The 24310-nt window shown below is 44.0% G+C and overlaps 2 protein-coding genes across 3 annotated transcripts in view; one reads left to right on the top strand and one right to left on the bottom strand.

Moving 5' to 3' along the window:
* Positions 1-557: 557 nt before the first annotated feature.
* TCFL5 (transcription factor like 5) lies at positions 558-10526 on the top strand. The gene is made up of 6 exons (XM_081011289.1): positions 558-2032; positions 4526-4718; positions 6332-6488; positions 7434-7671; positions 8665-8806; positions 9446-10526. The coding sequence occupies exons 1-6, from the start codon at positions 1302-1304 to the stop codon at positions 9566-9568; spliced, it is 1584 nt and encodes a 527-aa protein (XP_080867415.1). The 5' UTR covers positions 558-1301; the 3' UTR covers positions 9569-10526.
* The window catches only part of COL9A3 (collagen type IX alpha 3 chain), a 70091-nt gene continuing 55506 nt past the window's right edge, over positions 9726-24310 (bottom strand). For both annotated transcript variants that reach the window (XM_081011203.1, XM_081011202.1), the window contains exons 24-33: positions 23775-23828; positions 22103-22174; positions 20071-20106; positions 17341-17385; positions 16211-16243; positions 15761-15907; positions 15053-15107; positions 13342-13524; positions 12709-12786; positions 9726-11810 (exon numbers count right to left, since the gene is read on the bottom strand). In XM_081011203.1, the coding sequence (XP_080867329.1) occupies positions 11635-11810; positions 12709-12786; positions 13342-13524; positions 15053-15107; positions 15761-15907; positions 16211-16243; positions 17341-17385; positions 20071-20106; positions 22103-22174; positions 23775-23828 (879 nt within the window). In that variant the 3' untranslated portion in view covers positions 9726-11634. The remainder of the gene's footprint in view (positions 11811-12708; positions 12787-13341; positions 13525-15052; positions 15108-15760; positions 15908-16210; positions 16244-17340; positions 17386-20070; positions 20107-22102; positions 22175-23774; positions 23829-24310) is intronic.

Raw genomic sequence — 24310 nt, forward strand, 5'->3', positions numbered from 1 at the left:
GTACCTCGCAGCCGCTTAAGGAAACGAAACATGGAGGGAATGAGGCGAATGCCGCCTCCCTATACATTCTTCGCAGGCCCGTGAGGCGCCATATTGTGGCAGAAGCTTTATAACGACGGCGGCGGGGGCGACTTTTGTTGAGGGGTTTAACCCCCCCGTCCATTACACGCAAGTTTGTGATGGGGCAATTCGCTTCCTAGGGCAGGGAATAACGTGGAGGGATTTTTTTGTTTTGTCGTTTGGGGGTGTGTGTATGGAGAGCAGAGACCGTGAGGTGCAAGACATGGCAGGCGACATTTGAACCCCCCCATCCCCAAAGGCACTGGCTGAGGGAGCTGGCGCAACCGTTGCTCCCTCGGCCTCCAACGAGGCGCGGGCGGGGCTTCCCAACGCCCCTCCCCTCGCGGTTTTGGCCGTTGGAGGGGAAGTTTGGGGAGGCGGGGCTTCGGCCCCCTTCGGGGAGCCCAGGGGCCGTTTGGAGGCGGGCGCGAGGGCTGAGAGGCGGGTGGTGGGCGGGGCCGCCCTCCCGTCGGTTGCTAAGGGGGTGCTTGGTTACCTGGTTTGGGCCTGCCCTCAGAGGTGGGCAGGTGGGGAGGCTGACGGCATTGGTTACCTGCCTGGAGCTGGCCAGGTTTCCTCCCCAATTCGCATCCCACCCCCAGAAAGGAGCTTTGATTGCATGCTTCACCTGCCACTGGAGAAGAGGGGGGGTCTCATTCAGAAGGGGCTCAGTCCCTCTTTCCCTTTGAAAAGTTTGATTGCCAGGGGCTGAAGACACCCTCTAATTGTTTTTAAAAATATTATATTATGCATTTTTAAAGGGTGGTGTGCAATTATCTTGTGCTTTCACTTTTTGGCTCTGGGTTTTGAAGTACCCTGTGCTCCTTTTAAAAAAAGACTAGGACCCACTTTCCCTCCCCCAAACCCATCCACACACACACACATCCCAAGGGAGGATTGGATATTTCATTTGGCAGCTTTTAACTTCAGGCACTTTTTGGAGAATGTAATGTTTCAATTTTTAAAAAACATTGAGCCACTCATATGCTTTGGATGCCATCGATGTTTTTTAGCTGGTGATAGTGCTGTCAAGAATTGGGAAAGTTAATGTCCCGAGGAAGTAATGGAAGCATAAGGCAATGCAACAACTGTTTTGTGCAGGCTAATCAGCACATCTTTAAAAGCACTAGCTCCTGATTGCACCTATTATTTGCAAAGTTTTGCTGCACCAAGCTGGTGGTGTTTACTCCCTGTATATCCAGCTTTCTGAAGACTTTGAGACATTGGTATTCGCCAGTATCATGTCAGACACAACCTCCAAGGTGTCGGAAACTTCCAACCCTCGGGCTGTGGTTACAGATCCAGCTTCTACTGCTTCTGCTGCTGAAGGCCCAGCAGATTCCTCTTTTGGTGAGCAAAACCTGAGCTTCACCACCACGGATCTCAGCCTGGTGGAAATGACAGAAATAGAATACACACAACTTCAGCACATACTCTATTCCCATATGGAGGCGCAAGCAAATGAAAATGAAGCAGAAAATAGGCTGAATTCAAGTTCCTTCTCCACTAACAATCCTGCAAATCAATCACAATACCTGTCATCATCTAGTAACAGTCTAAGTGGCTTTTCATCAAACAGTTCTGGAAACCAGTCGCTTTATCCCATTATCTGTCAGTCTGGTTTAGCCTCTGACAGTAATTTCATGGGTCCTAATCAGTGTCTAGGGCACATTGACTTCCAGGAGCTAAGAATGATGTTGCTCAGTGAGTCTAGCATCCCTCCAAACCAAGCTGAAAAAACTCCTAATAGTAGCTCTGTGGAGATGACTGGGCAGAGTTCAGTTAAAGCCAAACATAGTGAAAACTTGGGTGGGCTAAATAAAGAAAATTTGCCTGTGGAAAATTCAGCACCAATTCTTGAATCCAGAGCCAAATCTGCAGTCCGTGTTCGATTGGAAGACAGATTCAACAGTATCCAGGCTGAACTTCCCAGATGTCAAGAAACCCAGGAAACTGGAGTAGCCATTAACAAGTGTGTTACATTTTTATTTCCTTTAATCTCAGCTTAATCATGTATATTAACTGTGGCCTCTGTCAATCGAACATTAGAAATACTAGGGTGCATACCCAAGATGCTTTGCATTTATTAATAAGGAATAATTCCAATCTGTAATTTCTGATTTCTATCAATTAAAATTGTGTGGATTGACCGTTTGATACATATATACAAAGGGGTGGATAGGCAAGAGTAATTGGTAGTAAGTGATTTTAGACCTGTCTCCAATATTCCTTGACTATATCATGTGTGCGTCCTAGATCTTACCTGATGTTAGAAAAACTAGCATTTAAACTGAGCCACACTATAGCGTATATGTAAGCTTTCGGTATGTTCCTCAAGTTCTTTGGATCTACATGATTTTTTTATCTCCTGCACTTTCAGTTTTGCTGCTATATGAAGACCACTAGAGTGCAAGCTGTGGCAAAATGCCAATTACTTTTACTTTTGAGGAAGCTCTAGCTCTGGATCTCCTGTATCAAGTGGGGGATTATACCAGAGTAGGAGGGTCATGTGTACTGAGTGAAGTCTTCTGTTTGAAGGGCTTCTGGTTCAAATGTGTTTAATTATAAATAAGCATTAGAAAGGAAAGCAGAAGTCTTGAAGTTCTGCATCAGTAGCAACTGGAAACAGACTAAGCAGGCACACAAGACACCTAGTCACTGTTTTGTGAGATTTTCATATAAAGATTGCATTTGTATTGAAATTGTGGTAATTATTTCTAAATTTGCATTTTTGCATATAAATTAAAACATGCAGCTTATGGGCAAATCTGTTCTCCTCTATTGTGGTGGTGTATTTCATCCTTTTGGCAATTCATAAGTTGCCACTCTAGACCAGGTGGTCTACAAGGCCCCCTCCAATTCTTTGATTCTGTATCAATTCTATATCAAACTGTAGATTTTAAGATTTCAGTGTCATTACATTATCCACCTGTGGATGGATCCATCAGCATACTCGCACTCTAAAAACTGCAGTGTGCAACTTTTCCAGCAACTTGCTTCTTTTATTTATTTGTGACTGGCATCATTTGATGAACATGGTTAAAGCCAAGCCTTGGCTGGTGGATTTATACTGCACTTTTCTTTTTACAATAACCCTAAATTCTGAGTGCCCATGAAGTAAGCCCATAATGCTGAACTTATAGTTGCAATCCCACCAGCGATTGCTACCATATACCACAGCATTGCAAGTCAACCAACCCAGACTTCCTGTCCATGTACCCAAGGGCCACTCCACACCATGTGCCAGCAAAGCTGGGTTTGCTACACAACAGGGAGCTGCAGGCAGCCCAGGTGTATGATGTGTCCTTTCTTTACATATAATAAAAATGCAAACGTTTCATCACACTGCAGTTCATCTGGCCACAGACAGGTGGTGCTGTGAACTATAGTGCGAAAAAGGTGGTGGATGGGTGGCCCAGGCAAGCTTCAGAGGGACAGTCAGAATAGGCTGTAGCAGTTCCCCAGGAGCTTCCCTGCTCTGCTGGCTCCTCCACTTGGTAGCTGTGGGGTTCTTGCTCCCATGATCCAGAGCCCCAGGCTAGTTGGTGCCACTCCAACTTGGGGATCTTCTGCTTCTGGTATGGCTGATTAGAAGCATGGTAAGATCTTCTAGTCTGCTGCTGTTGCCACCAATTAAAATGAAGTTGGCCTGGATAAAGCAGCAGCAGATCTTCAGCCTGACCTGCTGCTACTTCTGGCCTCCTTCCTTTGCCTGCCAGGCCAACTCATCATCCCACCTGGCTGTGCCAGCAACATGAGGCGGAAAGGGGAAGATCTTAGGAGAGCTGAGCTCTTTGCTTGAGGACGGGCACATGGTTTCCATCCAGTGGAAACCGCTTCTCCCAGCGTTGCTCCTGGAAGCTGCCCCACACAAATGCTTTCTACCTTTGACATAGGAGATGGAAGGCAGCTGTGCTTGGAGGCTATGAAAGCCCTTTGCAATCCTACCCCCTATCCCTGTTGCACCTCTAACATCATGGGAGCAGAGGAGAAGGGGAGAGGATTGCAAAGGGCTTTGCGCATCAGAGGTGCAAAGAAGTGTGTGGGTGGCTCATAAAGTCTTTTCCCATCCTCCCCTTTTCATCCTCCAAGGTTGCAGCTTGAAAGGAGGAATGCAGAGAATGAAGAATGCTGCCACCGCTGCTGTAAACAGCAAGAGAGTATCCTGCTGTTTAGAATACAGGCTACTTTCTGTCTTCGCTCAGCTCCAACTCCCATTAGCCCCAGCCAGCATGACCAGTGGTCAGGGATGATGGGATTTGTAGTCCATGTACATCAGAAAGGCTGTAGGTTCCCCATGCCTGAATCATTAGTTTATATGTTAAAATATATGTTTGAGATGGGTTATATTAGAATTCTGAACCTATACTGGGTTGTCTACTGATGTGGAAGATTATGCAGCAAAATGGCTATTCTAATCCAATCATTTCAAATAAGTGCCTTTGTTTATTCACTCCTTTTATAGTTTAGTAACTCTAATTCGCCATCCTTCAGAAGTGATGGGTGTTCCTCTCCACCAGCAACAGAATAAATCTACCACATTAGTGAAAAATAAGACTGCTGCTACTACCACTACTGCATTGCAGTTTACATGCCCACTGTTTAATCCGAATGTTGCTTCTCCTGTAACTGGAAATGCAAACCCTTCACAAACACAGGTTGGTATTTTTGAATTATTATTTAAATTGCAGCTGTTTGGTTTCAATGCTTTATTTTAGTCATAGTAAAACTTCTGAAGAGAATGCAGTAAACAGGAGAATTGTCAATCTGAGTTTTGAACTGTAAAGTTATCTGACACTTGTTTCATGTTATTTGGTGAAATAAATTAATTAGCATTGGCCAGGATATGAAGAACCATTAGTCCAAGTAGACTTTAGACTTGTTTTTCTTGAGCAGAAAAAAATGGCTTCTTATCTGTTCTTGAATTCATTTCAACGTCTCTGTCTTCATTCTTTAGCTTCTACTGTAAAGTTCTTTCAATTCCTTCTTATAATCGTGACACTTATCTTGAGTTGTAATCTTATTTTTTTATAACTCCCATTGCTCTTTTTCACTTTGATTTGTCAGTATTTGGAACAACCCTCTCTTCCCAAAATTGGAAATTTGCATCTTACATAAACCTTTCGAGACTGAAAGCTATTCAGATGAACTATTTCTTTGCCGGTCTTTTAAAACCCATACCTTACTATAATACTTTGTGAAGTTGGCAGTGGTAATAGCCTAAGAATCATAAATGGTATTTATATTAGGATGAGAGACAAAGCTAAAGTCTACATGCCAGGTTGTATTAGCAATGAGATACAAATTGTAAAGCACTTTATTCATTGAACAGGGCTTTATAAATTTCAAAAATTATTGCAATGCCTAGCCTAGAGCTAATATAAGAAAAATATGAGCATCATCCAATATCTAGAGCTACATTATAACTATAAGGAATGTGATCCAGGGTCTGATCAGCACAAGGTTTACTTCTAGTGCAATGGAATTTCTGCCCTCACCCTATGAACCCCTAAATCTGTTTTAGGGGTTCCCACAACCTTCCAGAGCAGTTTTAGAGAAGGCATGGGGTGTGCTTGGGAGAGGAGAGGGAAGATTGTCACCTTGCACAGAGAGGACAAAGTAGTAGAATTCTGCCCCCAGTAAATGAGAGGGCCAATTGTAGTTAAAATTAACAACTTCATGACTAAAAGGGCAGTCCTAACCATGCCTACTCAGAAGTAAGATCTATTTAATTCAGTGGTGCTTACTCCCAGGTAAGTGGGTTAGAATTTCATTAAAATTAACCATTTCATTACAATTAACCATTCCATGACTAGCAGCAAATCCAAACTCAAGATTGGAATAGGCAGTTCTTGGGCTGCACTAGATGAGACTTTTCTGAGTACAGTGGTACCTCAGGTTACAGACGCTTCAGGTTACAGACTCCGCTAACCCAGAAATAGTACCTCGGGTTAAGAACTTTGCTTCAGGATGAGAACAGAAATCGTGCAGCGGCGGCGCGGCAGCAGCAGCAGGAGGCCTCATTAGCTAAAGTGGTGCTTCAGGTTAAGAACAGTTTCAGGTTAAGAATGGACCTCCAGAACGAATTAAGTTCTTAACCCGAGGTACCACTGTATGTGGAGTCATTGGATGGTGGAAGGAGAAGCTTAGCAGGAGCAGCACCAATGCAACTTTAGGACTACAATGCCTGTATTGTTCAATAAAAGGGGAGGATGGCCAACATGATTTACAGTTGGCTTCATTTCATACTGATACATACATTTTCTTTTAGAGCTCAGGAGCCTCTGTTCTGGAAACAGCCAAACATCAAGATCTTGGGTTACCTCGAGCTTTTTCTATTTGTTACCAGCAGGAAATTGAGGCTACAAAACAGACTGTTGGGCCTAGAAATAAGGCACTGCCTGAACATGTTTGGATTAAATTAGGAGGTAAATTGCTGAATTTTGACTGTTTGTTGTCAAGTAATTCATTCTGATTTGTTGTTCAAGTAATTCATTCTGATTTCTTAAGTTAGCTTTTTTTCAGAGAAGAGTAATCAAAGTATCATGCTTCTGTTTGATAATATGCTTAATAAAAATGCATTCGCCAAGCATTTAAGGCTGCTTAGCTGTCTTGGAAGCTAGGAGGAAGCCCATGTGACAATTATCTTTTGCATGGGGTGGTTTTGAGGTTGGGTGAAATGGGGTTTTTAGTGCTATGCGTGCCCTTGGATGAAGTAACAGAACTGGAGGAAGTAACACAGAGCTCCAGAGAGAAACTGGCAAACAAATCCTTGGCCAGCCTTTTGCTGCCTTTTCTGAGATCCAGCTGTGATGGGTGCTCCAGGTTCTAGACCTTTGAGACTCTGAAGCAGAGAGCCTGGGGCCAACCTATGTATGTACCTTCTCATGGCACATTACATAGAAACGTTTCCACTGCCATGTTAAGCAAGTATAGCCATTAACTAAGGTCTTAGTTTACTAATCATAGGGATTAATTTAAACAGTAGGGTAAATTTTAATTAGCAGGAGTGCTAAGAGATAAAATGCCCACTTGTTTATCTTTAAGGTTACTTTGGTTCTGGTGCGGTAGTAAAATAGGGAACAACAACGACAGGCAGCGTTTATTTAATTGTGCGAGGTCTCTCATATTTCCTTCAATAGCTGTACTGATGTCTTTGCTAAGCTGCATTATTATTTAAGGGTTATTTACATGTAAAAAACAACTGATTACTGATCCACAACAATTATTTTAGTGGTGGACAGCCTTAGAAGCAGTAAACCAAAGGTGAGCTTGATACAAGGTGAAATTTCAGTTCAACCATACAATTTACTTATGGCAAAAAAAGAAAAGAAAAATGGCAACACATTTCTTTTTCCTCTTATTTTGCAAAGGAGATGCTATATGTAAGCAAACAATAAACAAAAGAAGTCGTAGTCGAATACATCCCTTGGACACCAATGTGCAGCGCAAACCTCTTGGTGATATTCAGAATGTGTGTGATACCCAAAACGCTGGCCCAGCTCATAGCACTTGGCAAGCAACACAACCAACACAGAGCACACAAAGTGGAACTCAAGGTGGTGTGTCTCAGCGTCGGGAGAGACATAACCGGATGGAAAGAGACAGAAGGTAATTGCTAGTGGTGGCCTCTCAAAAGAACACCTTTTGTGTTTGGTTCTTAAGTTATCAGGTCTATACAAATGAATTTGTTTCAGCATTAATTTGGTGTTGATTTACATGCCACAATGTCATATATCTGGATATTTATGACATTGATGGTGAGCTCCCATTGCTCAGTCCCTGCTCCTGCCAACCTAGCAGTTCGAAAGCATGTCAAAGTGCAAGTAGATAAATAGGTACCGCTCAGGCGGGAAGGAAACGGCGTTTCCGTGTGCTGCTCTGGTTCGCCAGAAGCGGCTTTGTCATGCTGGCCACATGACCCGGAAGCTGTACGCTGGCTCCCTTGGCCAATAAAGCGAGATGAGCGCCGCAACCCCAGAGTTGGCCACGACTGGACCTAATGGTCAGGGGTCCCTTGACCTTTACCTTTATACTGCCTTTCTGCCAGTGTACAATAGAACATATATTAAATAGTGGCTCATACTCCAGATACTGTAAAAACGGAGTGGGTGGAGTATGGAAAGGGAGGAGGAAAGTAACTAAATTAAGATATTAGCTGTTATTTCCACTGTCTGAGGCTTCCACTGCCTCTGAATACCAGTTGCTGGAAACTGAAGGAAAGGTGTTGCTGTTGCACTCAGTTCCTGCTTACGGGTTTCTCTCAGGCATCTGGTTGGCCACAGAAAGAACAGATGCTGGACTAGATAGGCCTGATCTAGGAGGCTTTATGTTATTTATGTTCTTATGTGGATTCAATCACAGTCAACTGTATAAATATTTGCAAAATTTTAATACAAACCTTACAGGCTCGCATCCTATAACCAGAAAACTTAGGATTGATTATAAGGATCCTCATGATTTTAAGGATCCTCATGTGCGACTGATGCTTTGCCACTATCTTCATCAAATAATTGGTTTCTAAGTTGCTGCACCTAATTAATAAATGTTTCATGTTACCGTTTCAAGCACTACTAGAACTCTCCATGTTGTATGCAATTCTAGGCGCAGAATCAGGATTTGTTGCGATGAACTTAATCTTCTGGTTCCATTTTGCACTTCGGATACTGACAAGGCAACAACTTTACAATGGACAACAGCATTTCTAAAATATATTCAGGAACGACATGGGGATTCTCTAAAAAAGGTCAGTAAGTTTCGCATAAATGCGCAGAACAAAATGCATTAAAGCAATAACAAAATGCCACGCGGAATCATGATAGGTACTTTGCTTGACCATTTACTTCAGTGGATACAGGAACACACATCTTCAGTGGCCCATGATCTTAAGCAGGCTTCAGCCTCAGCCTCAGCCTTTAACTACCCCGTTCATTTGAAAAATGAGGATGAAAATAATCCTGTCATACATCACAAGATTGTTGTATGGAAATCTAAACCTTATATATCTATTATTAAATATTATTTGAACATGCTCTCAACGTTTTGGAAGTACTATATTGCAAGCAATACCCACCTAGTATTTTCACTTCAGTTGTCTCCCCCCAGGTTAAATAGCTCCATCTGGACCCCGGATATTGTGCTGACAATAATGGAAGGGCAGCTTTTTATTTCTGGAGCTGCTCCACTCTGAAATAAAATAAATGGCAGCTCCTGTGCTGCAACTCTGCGTGTTTTGTTTTTTAAATACCTTCAAAAGTTTGCTAGGATAAGCTAAAAGTTGCTTAGTAACTTCTCTCCTTTAGGGATAGCTGTGTGCGCACACTTTTCCCAAGGTTTGCTCTTTCACAAGTCCATATCGTAATTATTCTCTGTGTTTGCTTTTTAGGAATTTGAGACCGTGTTCTGTGGTAAAACAGGCAGACGACTAAAGTTAACAAGATCCGATTCACTAGCAACGTGCTCGACACAGGAGATTACTCAGAATGGCACACCTATGGAGATAAAATAGTTGGCTCTCTATAGTCAAAAACTGGTGTAAAGGGTGAACATGCAAGGATTTGTATGAACTTCTAATTCAAATTCACCTGCTGAACTTCTCTTGTGACTTACTGTACTTTGAAAAATATATAAGCGTTAAAGAAATGACACACTTTATTCCAAACAAAGAAGAAAAGCAAGACACCAACAACATTTATTTATTAGTGCTGCCCTAAGAAAAGTGTTGCACCGGAGGGAAGTAGAAAACAGCAGTACAAGCTAGTAACCCATTTTCTATATTTTTGTTTGTTTGTTTGCCAAGTATAATATAATTCAGATGTGTCAAACAGCAGCTTGTTCTTTTCAACCTTGTACACACTTGTACTGATATAGATAATTATTAGAATGTCATAAGAATCAGTTTGGAAGAAGAAGAAATGTAAATAGTTTATAAATTATATAAAATATAGTAACTTGTATATAGTAACAGAGATTTGCCTTCCATTTCAAAATGTTCATACCTGTGAAACTAAAATATATAGAAAAAGCTTTTTGACAGTGTGTTATAAATACACTACTATTTAAAATATGTTTTGCATTCTCCAACAATTTTTAGTGCAGGATACAGTCAAGGAATTATCTGCTGCACAAATACCCACTGAAATGAACAGGAGAAATACAGCTGTGTGCTCTGGTGCAAATCTGATTTATTTCAATTGGGCTTCCATATGGAAAAAAAATCCAGATAATTGCATGATTTCAGTGCAAAAGTGGTATTTTGTAAACAGTACATGATTTTTAAGTGCACATAATATTTTCTTTTTTTAAAAAGACTAGTATTAGCAGTATGTGTTAGGAAAGCTGAAGCATTTGAGAAATAGTATATTTATTGAATTGAAAGTGGCTTCATTTATCTATCAAACAGATGATGCCAGTAAGTATTTCTTATACAGAACTCATCCCAAAATAAATACTGTTTAAATCACGGATATTCACATTTGTGTAGCACCTTTATTTCCAATCAGCAAGGGGAAAAATAAAAGTATTAACAAAACAAGCCTATTATAAAACAGGCAAACACAATGTTACAAAAAAAGTGATTTTTTTTTTCTTAAAAAAAAATTACAATAATGCATATACTAATTTTGGGCAGTGTTCATCTGTAATGTAAAATGTCATTACTAAATATAATATGGAAATGTCTGAAATTAACCCAATGTAAGAGAGATATACATTCTACCTCATATAGAATTTATTGGAAAAAAATTGTGGTACATATCTAAGAGATAAGGCCATTTGGCAAGCTCTGTGTACCGCAATGCATTTGTGGTTCCCGTTTTGCAGAGACTGTTCCCTTTGCTCCTGGGACAAACCACCCTTGAAAACTGGGAGGATCTTCAGAAGAGACTTCTGACACAGTATAGAGATCCGCCTTAGGAAAACTCTGGTGTGCGCATATAGAGGGGCTCTTTGGATTGTGTTCATCGTATGACCAATCAGGGTGGTCAATAGTTTATCTGAATAATGTTTATTTAGCCCACTACTTCTACATTTACTTGACACAGTCCAATGAAGCATGCCAACTTAGCTGGATGGAGTTGTTCCTGGTCAAGTGATGAGGCTGTGTGTGCATAGCCCTGGCTAGATAATTGTGCCTCTCGTTTATCTGACCAGGATTATCCCTCTGCAGCCCTGGCCTCAGCGCTCACGCATAATAAGGTTGGAGCAGAGTTTACCATTAACATAAACTGGCGCAGGTTCGAGCCATCCTAAAAATTGCATAAAACACAGTCCAGTTGATTTGTGGTGGTGCTGGGGAAAACACCTCTTACATCAGAATAAGTGGGGAAGTCTCTCTTCAGTGGGGCAAGGAGCAAACAACAATGTAGTGAAAATTGGGGAACAATTGTAGGGGATATAGTACAAATTTCCATCTGACGATTTCCTGTTTCATTGAACTAAAACAAAGTCTCCATTTCATTCATTCTTACAGGAGAACTGCCCCTCCAAATTTTTCAAAGGGTGGTTTCCTCTTCACGTATGAACAATTTGCTTAAATACTCCGTACACTTTTTCTGACTTCCATTAAATGCAGTTTTATGACTTTTTGGATTTTCCTCCAGCGACAGCTCCCATGCAGGCAGATGTATCACAGATTCCTGGAGTTCCCTGGACTCCAATTGCACCTGGTCTTCCAGGATCCCCTGGCAACCCTGGTTCACCAGGAGAGCCATCCCGCCCATCTTTACTAGTCCCAGGGACACCCGGCGGACCTTTTCAGGGGGAAAGAGATAAAGGTTCGGCATGATATTCTGCACTTTCTCCTGGATAAAATTATTGGTTGCAAAAAATAGTGCTTGCTTAGATGGGTAACTTCCCGAAAACCACATGTACGCCACCCTGAGTTCCATGACAGAAGATAGATTTATTATAAAATAAATAGAAACCTTCCTACATTGCAGTCCATGTGAAAACACCCCCCCAAAAGCTGCTGTTTGCATCAGGAGGGAAGCTCTCATTGGCATCAATGGGCAGTCCCCGCCTCCCATTGCAAATAGCAGCAGAAGGTGGGAAACAGTTTTTAAAAAGAACCATCCCTATATACAACAATGTTGAGCAGAGTCATCGGCCCGTGGCAGCTGTTTTTAGTGTTTTAAAAAGATATATAAAGGTAAAGGTACCCCTGCCCGTACGGGCCAGTTGTGTCCGACTCTAGGGTTGCGCGCTCATCTCGCTTAAGAGGCCGGGAGCCAGCGCTGTCCGAAGACACTTCCGGGTCACGTGGCCAGCGTGACGAAGCTGCATCTGGCGAGCCAGCACCAGCGCAGCACACGGAAACGCCGTTTACCTTCCCGCTATAAAGTGGTCACTATTTATCTACTTGCACTTAAAGGTGCTTTCGAACTGCTAGGTGGGCAGGAGCTGGGACCGAATGACAGGAGCTCACCCCGCCGCGGGGATTCGAACCGCAGACCATATGATCAGCAAGTCCTAGGCACTGAGGTTTTACCCACAGCGCCACCCGCGTCCCACTTAAAAAGATAGATTCAGAGGCAAATCAGTATTCTCTCCTCCAAGGTAAATCAAACCTAAGATGTGCTTCCCTTGCTTACTTCTCACGGCTCAGGGAAGTGGGGAGTACACAGTTATATCAGCACCCGGTCAACTTACCTTGAGGTCCTTGATCTCCATCTGGTCCGTCAACACCTTTCCCCATGGCACCTTTGTCTCCCCTCTCACCATGGTCACCTACAGTGTGGTAACAAAAGCATAAACGACTTCAGTTGAGTAGTGGTCCAACAACATATGGAGATCCAAGTTTGGGAAACACTGGGCTAGAAGTTTCTCACTACTGATGCACTTGTCTGCTATATTATTTATCGGGCAAGTTTTATACGCTGCTTAATCAACAAAAACCTTTAAGCGCTTTTATTAAGATAAGCTATGTTGAATGATGCATTGGAGGCACTGGGCAGAAAAGCAGTCTATAAACAAGAAATGAGGCATTTGTAGTATTGCCTTACTCCCAGAGCTCTACTCTTGCAAACATATGCAAGCCTGAACACTGCATTTCCACCCGTGACCATCCTTCAGTTTATCCACTGGGAGCACATATGGTTGTCTTCATAAATTGGTAGATTCCCACATCATTTGGGAAGCACCCAACTTGATACAAGCTGCAAACCTGGGAAGCAAGCCCCACTCAACTCAGAGGTGTTTATTTCCAAACAGGCAGGCACAGGACCGAGCTTGCGGTCTTTCGCTGGCACTCGCTGGCTTGCTTCCGGTGTCAATCTGACTCACCTCTAGGACCAGGATCTCCTAGGTCTCCTGGTGGTCCTCGGTATCCGGGTGGGCCACGAGCTCCAGGGTGCCCAATAATTCCTGTTGCCCCGGGAGGGCCTGGGGGACCAGCAGGCCCGGGCCGCCCCGTCATTCCAGGAGCAAGGGGCTTCCTCAAGTTAGCAGCTAACTGTGCAATTTGCTCTGGAATTGAAAACAGTAATGGACTGGTTTCAATATCATCAATTATACAAGACATTCAAAATAGACAAACAAAAAGGTTTCGCCAGAGAGACTTCCAGATTCGAAGCCGATATAGTAAATTCTAAATCTAAAACACTCTCCAAAGCATACCAACTCCTCCTTGACTGGGAAGGAGGAGGAGGTCACTGCAGCAATGGTTAAATGGGCGCAAGACTTTGGGTACAAGATAACCATGAGACAGTGGGAACATCTGTCGAAAACAGATTGGAAATTTACAGCTTGTTACTCACTCTTTAAGAGAGAACTTCCTTAAAATGCAGCATCGGTGGTATATAACCCCTTGGAAGCTCTCCAAAATGTATAAAAGTGTACCAAGCAATTCTTGGAGGTGTAAAGAAAAACCAGGTAATCTATATCACATGTGGTGGCAATGTAAAGAAATCGAGGTGTTCTGGGAGGATATCCATTCCGAATTGGAAAAAAATGTTTAAAAAAATATGTTTCAGAAAACAAAACAAAAAAAATGAACTGTATGCTGCCTGGGGCTGATGAGAAGTGGAGGAAGTAGTTTGGGGGGACCAGTATGTATGAATCTATGTACACTTTTAGGACAAGTCCATGCATTTTTCACCGTTCCCTGGGAAGAGGGAATGGCAGCTCTGTGAGGCAAATAGGGGTTGCCTAACAACTCACAGCACCTGTAACACAATACTATTCCCAGAAGTCTTGAGGTGGGGAGACATTGCTGCTTAAAGTGGTTTCAAATAGCTTTTAATGTATGGTGTGAATGTGACACATCCCTTGGGAAGACAGGTGAACTGATGCCAGTGTCCTGGAAGAAGCAAAGATCACCAGTGTCAAAGCAATGATTCTTCAGCATCAACTTCATTGGACTGGTCATGTTGTGCCAATGCCTGATTATCGTCTTCCAAAGCAACTACTCTATTCCGAACTTAAAAATGGAAAGCGCAATGCTGGTGGTCAGCAAAAGAGGTTTAAAGACTCTCTCAAGGCAAATCTTAAAAAATGTAGCATAAACACTGACTACACGAAAACACTGGCCTGCGAGTGGTCCAATTGGAGAACAGCATTTTCCAAAGGTGTCACAAACTCAGGATTGAAAGGGAGAAACGTGCTAAGAGGAAGGTATGCTTGGCAAACCCTCACCATGATCAACTCCTACCCAGAAACCTCTGTCCCCACTGTGGAAGGACATGTGGATCCAGAATTGGCCTCCACAATCACTTATGGACTCACTGTTAAAACCGTGTTTATGGAAGACAATCTTACTCGGCTACGAGTGGTCAACAAAGGAGGAGGAGGAGATCTGAGATTCAATCCCAAATATTTGACTTGAAGGGTGTTAGGTGACAGGATCAGAGAAAAACGTCCAGCTGGGATCCCGGAAAGCTAGTCAGAAGTCAACAACTCTGGGTTAGACGGACTCATTTTTTATCTTCTCACCACCGGCAATTTCATTCAGAGAAATCACATTATCTGGTTGCCCAGACCCCGAGTTAATACTCACCACGGATCATTCCACCACAGAGTTCTCTTATGTGTTGCTCACTGGCTTCCTTGCCCTGGAATGACACAAAGATATTATGAAGCGTACTTTTAAAGCAACAGTTCTTAAAACAACTACGCTTCCTTCTCTCACACATAGGAATGGTACATCTATGTCCTACTGCAACACACAAATATGCATCTCCTAAGCTAGAGGGTGTTTTGTTTTCTTCCATTAAGAACTATTTTACATATGTGCAGATCAATTTCATTCACTGATTCAGACTCATACACGGGTGCTTCCAGACTGCTGCCGTTTTCAGATGGGAATCAATCACACCCTGGCCATTCAGGAGGTGCCATTATAGATGATGGGGAGCTCTTGTGCAACAAACCCACTTCTCCAAAAGATCAGAATATTTGCAAGAATGGAAATGGCACTGAAAGTGTGGGATGGCGCTTGCTTCAGTGCAACATCTAACCTCCCCACGAACAAATCGGAAAGAATGCTCAATAAATAGCCGTCATTTTTCAATCTCCTCCACTTTGCAAACAAATCAGGGCGAATCCTCAATAATCAGGTCGTCTGCAAGTGCCCCAAGATGGTCTTTCAATCAGCTGACAATCATTGCTATGAGGAATAGTGAGTAGAGAAAGCAGAGTGGGAAAAACTGCAGAAGGCTAATGAAGGGAAGGGTAAGACGGCAAAAGAGTTGGACAGGCTACTTACTGGAGGACCTGGCTTCCCGGTGATCCCTGGGATCCCTTGTTCGCCTTGCAAACCCAGCTTGCCCGGGTGTCCTGGAACTCCTGGAACTCCCACTGTTCCATTGGGACCTTGAACTCCTTTGGGGCCCAGCTCGCCCCTGCTTCCTGCCTTCCGAAGGAAGAAAACAGACAGACAACCATCAGTCATAATATGTTGGTCCCAGGCTCTAAAGGCACATGATGCTGCAACTGGGGCTGGTTCCGGGGATGGTCAAAAGACTACCCATCCCATTTTGATTTGGAAGGAAGGAAGATGGGGCGCAAATGGGACCAATAGCGGCTTCACTCCCTGGGAAAATCTTTTTTTTTCTTTCTATCCCGTGTCCTTGTCCAAAGAGACTCACGGGGTCTACCAAGCAGCAAATAGGAACACACAGAATTATTTTACAATGAAACAATATATGAAACTTACCTCCCCTTTTTGCCCGGGAGGGCCGAAAGGACCCTAAAGAAAGAGCCAGAAGAAGCAGACAATGAATATTCTGAACAAGTGGGAGCTGTAACATGGTATTACAGCCAGCCAGCCAAGCCCTTTTCTAGATTCCTGCATCCTGATCCCCCTCTTGGTTCCCTAGTTCCTCATCTACCTATAACAGTCAGTCAACTTTGCATGGCCCATGATCTTAGGTCCTTACTGGGTTGGGTTTTTGTGTGAGTCTTGTTTGTTCTTCTTCTGCAAACCTTTGGGCTTCCTCAAGTCCACTTACAGTGCAGTTTTGGCTATATTCAAAGAATGGATTTGCTATTAGCAGTGCTTTTTTCTGGGGGGATGGAGGGAGACATGTACCCCTAAACATTTTGTGAATCTAACAGGAGAGGAAACTAAAAAATTTAGTTTCTTCTTTAGCACGGTGAATCGTCAGTTCTCACCCCCAATGGCAGTCTCACTTCCTGTCACGGTGTTTCCTGAGTCTTAGACGGAAGCGAGCGTTTAATGTGTGAAGTAGGAGTTGGAATCTAGCACAGTGATTGGTCAGTTTCATGGTTGCTGAAAGGACGACATTTGGCGATGGACACCAACAGCAAGCAGAGGAATCGGGAATATGTTAGTGCATACAACCTCATGCCAATGTGAGCTGTCAGCTGTGTAATATGAGGTAATGCATGTTCTTTGTACTTTTGTCCATTTACCCTATTTATTTTCCCCAATTTGAACTACAAAATGGTGATTTTCCTGAGTCAAAATGAAAGTACCCCTAAACACGTTTTTACGAAAAAAACATTGGCTATGAGTATGTAGTCCTGATGATATAAATCCCAATATTAGTGCTAGACTGTTGCATCCTTCCATTTCCAGTTACTTGGCGGAAAAGCCACACTTTTGTCCTCTCCTGTATCTTCTCTGCACCAGTTGACCACTGGAGGAGAGTTCTTTCCCCTTTGTCGTGGGATAGTTCATAGTAGGCTACAAAGCTTAAGAAATGGGGGGGGGGATTTATTTTTGAGGCTAACCCCGACTTGAGATGCTATTATCCATTTTCTAGAACCGCTGGACTCATCCTTTTCATGCATTAGGAGGTTCTGCAAATTAACGCCACCTACCAACTCTCCTTTGTCTCCCGGAAGCCCATCTGCTCCAGCGATGCCCTTGAAGAAAAAACAAGAACAGCAATGGGTATTGCCATTACTTACTTTATTTATTTATTTTTAATCTCAAACTGTGCTGCTTTCTTCTCCCGTAAAAAAGGAGATTCCATCTAAACATTTGGAAAAGCTTTCTACAGTAAGAGCTGTTCAACAGTGGAACGGTCTCCCTTGGGAGGTGGTGGACTCTCCTTCCCTGAAGATTTTTAAGCAGAGGTTGGATGGCTATCTGTCATGGATGCTTTAACTGAGATTCCTGCATTGCATGGGGCTGGACTAGATGACCCTTGGGTCCCTTCCAGCTCTATGATTCTGTGCTCCCAGGCTCCCTTATTGGGAGCTTTATTATTTATTTGTACACCTTTATAGGGGACACGGGTGGCGCTGTGAGTTAAACCACAGAGCCTAGGACTTGCCGATCAGAAGGTTGGCAGTTCGAATCCCTGTGATGGGGTGAGCGCCTGTTGCTCGGTCCAACCTAGCAGTTTGAAAGCACGTCAAAGTGCAAGTAGATAAATAGGTACCGTTCCGGTGGGAAGGTAAACGGCTTTTCCTTGCGCTGCTCTGGTTCGCCAGAAGCAGCTTAGTCATGCTGGCCACATGACCCGGAAGCTGTACGCCGGCTCCCTCGGCCAATAAAGCGAGATGAGTGCCGCAACCCCAGAGTCGGCCACGACTGGACCTAATGGTCAGGGGTCCCTTTACCTTTACACCTTTATAGATCGCTGGACTATTTACTGAACTCGAAAGTGGGGTGCAAAACTGATAAAACACACAACGTGAAAACTGTTCAAAACTACCAAAAATCTGTATGGAGGTCCTTGCATCAGTACCAGGGAGAGATGGATTGGCAGACATTCGGATTCACTCTGGCTCTTACCAACTGAATGGGGAAATTTGTTATTATGAACACATTCCTGTTATCAAAGAAACTACCCAGAAAATGAACCTGGGTGTTGCTAATAGTTCTCTGAGGGTACTAATGATGAACGAAGATGCAATTTTGCATCAAAGTTAGGGCTTACCGACAGCTTCCTCCTGCCCTACTGCTTTCCCCCCTGGGGGGTGGGAATCGCTCTTTAGCAAGTCAAAATTCAGAGTTTTTCCGGATTGCTGTTTGTTCCCATCTATTGCTAAAAGAGCAGGTTTTCCTTTGGAAAGGAGCAGGGCAAGACGAAAACTGCTCAGACCCATGCTTTCTACGCATGGCGCAAGCAGATGTGTGAACGAGCTCTTAAGCCTTGCATGAAGGGACCTGTTTCTTCAGGGCAGCTGGTCTTGTGCAAGGGTAGGCAACCTAAGGCCCGTGGGCCGGATGCGGCCCAATCGCCTTCTCAATCCGACCCACGGACGGTCCGGCCATCAGCGTGTTTTTACATGAGTAGAATGTGTGCTTTTATTTAAAATGCATCTCTTGGTTATTTGTGGGGCATAGGAATTCGTTCATATATTTTTTTTAAAATATAGTCTGGCACCCCACAAGGTCTGAGGGACGGTGGATCGGCCCACGGCTGGAAAAGGTTGCTGACACCTGGGTCTTGCGTGATACACACCATTCTGGGGATCTTGAATGTGCCTGTACTCTGTTCAAGCAAAAGGTGGCGCCAGTTGCCCAGGTATGAGAGAAAGCCTAGCAGCTATACAGAGAATGACCAATGCCAGGAAGAAGCAAAGATCACCAGTGTTGAAGCAATGATTCTTCAGCATCAACTTCGTAGGACTGGTCATGTTGCACAGATGCCTGATTATCGTCTTTCAAAGCAACTACTCTATTCCAAACTTTAAAATGGAAAGCATAATGCTGGTGGTCAACAAAAGAGGTTCAAAATCAAAAATTAAAAAAGGAACGGAAATGTTTCGAAGAGTATCTGTTAAAGTATCATTCTAAGAAAGATATGCTAATATGCCTAGAATAAAAAATGTAAAGTATATGCATGAAATTGGAAAAGAAAAGAGATAAAAGAATCCAAATAACGATAAATTTGGAGAATGCCAGGATAAATGTGGAGACAGAGATTTAAAGAAGTCGAATTGTGGAGGAGGGAAGCTGTGGGTGGGTGAGGGGGAGTACTATACAATAAGTATGTTTGTTTTCAATGATTTTGAACTGGTTCCCCCCCCCCCCCCCAATTTCATTTTTCCTTTTCTGTTGGTGTTCTGTTTTTGCTGTATTATTTAAATAAATAAAAAAAGAGGTTCAAAGACTCTCTCAAGGCAAATATTAAAAAATGTAGCATAAACTCTGACAACTGGAAAACACTGGCCTGTGAGCGTTCCAATTGGAGAACAGCCTTTACCAAAGGTGTCATGGGCTTTGAAGACACTCAAACTCAGGACGCAAGGGAGAAACGTGCTAAGAGGAAGGCACGCTCGGCAAATCCACACCGGGATCAACTCCCGTCCAGAAACCAATCTCCCCACTGTGGAAGGACGTGTGGATCCAGAACTGGCCTCCACAGTCACTTATGGACTCATTGTTAAGTCCGTGTTCTTGGAAGACAATCTTACTCGGCTACGAGTGATCCATCATCAAAGAAGAAGAAGAGCCACCTCTTACCTTCTGAGAGCGGGGATCATTTTTAAATATTTGAACCAGACCTTAAGTTTGAGGGGGGATGGGATGGAAGGGGAGGAGAAGGGACAAAGAAGATACAGATATGGGCACAGGTGATTGACATTATAGCTTACCTGGTTACCTTTCGGTCCAGAAACTCCACCAGGGCCCTGAGAACAAGAAGAAAGTTAGCACAACAATGAAGCAATTTTATGGATAAAGATATAAGAAGAGCCCTGCAGGCCAAAGTCCTGCTTCACAGCAGCTAATCAGATGTCCCAACGGGAAGCCGGCACAGGTTGCTTCATAGATTATAGAAAGAGATTAGACTTGCACCTAACCTGTAACATGCACAGTGGCAACAGGTCTTTTTCATTTTATTTTCCTACCCGCTTGCAGAAGCATAGTCAGGGCAAAACGTGGCACCTTCTAGCAGGGAACATGTGCCATGTGCCCAAATGGATTTTAAAAAACCCGAAGTGATTAATCAGTTTTAAATGCCTTAATTGGGTGACAGCATCAGTTTCCCTTAGGGCTGTCCATGCCACTCCCCTGATCCAGGCCCTGAATAATAATAATAATAATAATAAAAATAATAAAAATAATAAAAATAAAAATAAAAATAAATAATACAGTGGTACATCTGGATGTGAACGGGATCCGTTCCAGAGCCCCATTCGCATCCTGAAGCAAACGCAACCCACGTCTGCGCGTCTGCACGTGCGCGGGTCGTGATTCGCCGCTTCCGCACATGCGCGTGACGCCATTTTGATTGTCTGTGCATGCGCGAGCGGCGAAACCCAGAAGTAACGTGCTCCATTACTTCCAGGTCGCCGCAGAGCGTAACCTGAAAACGCTCAACCTGAAGCACATTTATCCCGAGGTGTGACTGTAATAATAATTTATTTATATGCCACCCATCTGACTGGGTTGCCCCAGTCACTCTGGGCAACTTGCAACAAATTGATAACAATAAGCACACTAAAACATCAAACATTGAAAACTTCCCTACACACAGAGGGCTGCCTTCAGATGTCTTCTAAAAGTCAGACAGTTGACATCTGGTGGGAGGGCGTTCCACAGGGCAGGTGCCACCACCGAGAAGGTGCTCTGCCTGGCTCCCTGTAACCTCACTTCTTGCAGGGAGGGAACTGCCAGAAGGCCCCCAGAGCTGGACTTCAGTGTCCGGGCTGAACGATGGGGATGGAGATGCTCTTTCAGGTATACAGGGCCAAATTGAATCAATTGGGATGGGGGGGCAGCCCTAATGCTTAATTAGGGTTTTAAAGCCCCTTTAAACGTGCATATGGGAGGTGCCTTCTGGACCGCACTGCAGAGAGCAGGAACTGAGTCTTCTGCTCACCAGCGGTGAGGTGCTTCACTTGCTGCCAAGAAAGAGCTTCACCTGCAGCAAGGAGGTGGGTTTTGCCGCACATCACTCTGCAGGCAGAACGTCTGCAGAGGAGAAACCCCACACGATGCAGGGAGGTGCTGCAATTGTTAGAATATTCCGTTCCACCTTAAGAGGAACAGGTATGACTGTTGTGTGTCACATGCCTGTTTACATTCTAGCGCAGCTTGCTGGGAACTTCCATTTTGTATTTAGCTTTTGCTTATGTGGCTCGCTCTTAGACACGAAGGGAGAAGACATGTTTTTCCTTTGTCCTGTTGTATGCTGAATAAACTGCCTGTAAATATGCTCTCACAGCTGTCTCCTGCCACTTCTGTTGCGTAGCGTTATTTACTCTGCTGAGTGTTGCGTGCTTCAGCTTCTGAAGGCTTCTGAAGCTGTGGGTCACAGTTTCACGCTGATCCAAGGACTGAAGATAGCCCGGCTTACGGCCGGTGGGCTGGGGCCAGCTGGGGGCTTGCAAATTGCCCCTGTTTTCTTGGATGCATCCCAACAGCAATGTCATCATTTGAAAGAAGCATTCCCTGTCCTTTCTTATGGGATGCTTCGTTTGGAACTTTGGAACTCCCTGCCTCTTGAGACCAAGCCTTCCCTGCACGTATACCTGGGAATAAGTATCATTGAATCTAATAGGACTTAGGTCTACGCACATGTTGATACGTTAATATGGCAACCCTACGTAGCGAAAATAGCACTGTAATTTTGTGTGAAGTTAAGCAGGCCACATTTCTCAACTTTCCCACTTTCTTTCTTACCCTTTCACCAGACCCGCCACGGATTCCGGTGGGACCAGGAAGGCCCGGCTCCCCACTGGACCCTTTACGACCCTAAAAAAATAATAATAAGCAACATTTTACCACAAAGCAACAGAAGCAGGTCACCGGGTGTAGTTGCTATGCTGGTTTCCCAGCAAGTGGTTTTTTACTCAGAGGGTGAGGGACGAGGACGTCAGCGTGGTGCAAATGCACTGATGGAGCCAAGCCAGTGATGGATTATTAAGGGTGCTGGGAACTACAGATCTGTAAGGGGGCAAACTACAGTTCCCAGAATTCTCTGGGGGAAGCCACGTGCTTTAAAAGTATGAGGTGGGATTTAACATAGATGTTCCACAACTGGAAAGAGGTCCACTCATGCAATGGGACTTTCCTTTCCTCCCTCTCCCACATGCCCCCTAAATCTGCTCTGGAGGATTTTGGGGAACCCAAAGCAGGTTTGGTGGCCATGGAGGGAAAGGGCAGGAGTCTCATTGTGCAAGTGGACCTCATTCCACTCATGAATTTCCCACACTGAATTCCACCCATGATGCATATGCACCTTATGTCTGTGGGGGCCCTTAATGGGTCACAGCACTGACAGCTGCCCCATCTTACTGACCCCTAACTCCAGCCACACTTGGAAGGGACCCAAGATTAAAAGGCATTTGCCAGGGGTGAGGAGGAGGAAAGGAAATGTTCTGTTGTGTTGCATGTGGCCTTGAGTGAAGCCAACTCCAACCAACTCCTACTCAGAGTAGACCCACTGAAAGCAATGAACCTAAATTAGTCATACTTATTAATGTGGAATGGTTTCTTTAATTTTTAGGTTTCATTATTGTTCCACAGTATGTCTTTAAGGGCCAGAGCAAATAACTTGACCTAGTTTTACAGCTGTGAAGAAGTATAGCAGGTGCTGTTAAGTTATGTTAATTAAGCTGTTGCGTATAGTATATAAGGGATGCGGGTGGTGCTGTGGGTTAAACCACAGAGCCTAGGACTTGCCGCTCAGAAGGTCAGTGGTTCGAATCCCCGCAACGGGGTGAGCGCCCGTTGCTCGGTCCCTGCTCCTGCCAACCTAGCAGTTCGAAAGCATGTCAAAGTGCAAGTAGATAAATAGGTACCGCTGCGGAGGGAAGGTAAACAGTGTTTCCGTTCGCTGCTCTGGTTCGCCAGAAGTGGCTTAGTCATGCTGGCCACATGACCCGGAAGCTGTATGCCGGCTCCCTCAGCCAATAAAGCGAGATGAGCACCACAACCCCAGAGTCGGCCACAACTGGACCTAATGGTCAGGGGTCCCTTTACCTTTTATAGTATATAAAGAGCAGCACTTAGCTCTCTCACTACCCTGGTGGATGGGTCATGCTTATTGATATATTGTAAAAGGAGTTTTTGTTTTTGTTATTAAAACCTAGCAAAAGTTACTTTTGCGTTCCTTGTAATGTGTGGTCTCCCCAGCATGCCTTCTGCAGCGCAACTAATCTGCAAATAGCCAACAATTACTCTGCATAATAAGTCTACTCTGAGCAGGACTAGCATAGAATATCTCCCACCCACCCAACTGTTCTCATAAGATAGCTTCCCCAATTGTGCCGCACTTATCTCTTGAAGTCCACAATGCAGAGAAGGTTCCTCAGCTGTGTGCTAAGTTGTATCTGTTGCTTAATGGACTCACCTGAAAGCCTCTTACACCTGGTGCTCCCATGGGGCCTTGCAAACCAATTGGTCCCTGAAAAGGAAAGAAATGGTATTTGTGGCAGCGTGACCACTTTGCGAAGCTCGGGGCGAGCAGAAATCTCCAAAGAGGGCTCTCCCACTCAGCTTGAAGATAAAATACCCTAGGAAGGTAGAAAATGACAGGCCTTGAAGTTGCTCTTCTGGGCAGAAGGAGTAGGCCCAGTTGTCACTTGATCATGGTCTTCCCTACAACAGTGTTCTGCCTTGGGAATCCTCCAGACAACCTGTTTATCAAACAGTCATTCTGATTTGCTCACACAGAGCTTACACGGAGGTTAGATTATTATAGAGCATTTATGTCGTGAACAGAAGAAGTAGAAGAGGAGTTTGGATTTGATATGCCGCTTTATCACTCCCCTTCAGGAGTCTCAAAGCGGCTAACATTCTCCTTTCCCTTCCTCCCCCACAACAAACACTCTGTGAGGTGAGTGGGGCTGAGAGACTTCAGAGAAGTGTGACTGGCCCAAGGTCACC

This window comes from Podarcis pityusensis (genome assembly GCF_964106645.2).
Source record: "Podarcis pityusensis genome assembly, chromosome: 6".
Lineage (NCBI taxonomy): Eukaryota > Metazoa > Chordata > Lepidosauria > Squamata > Lacertidae > Podarcis > Podarcis pityusensis.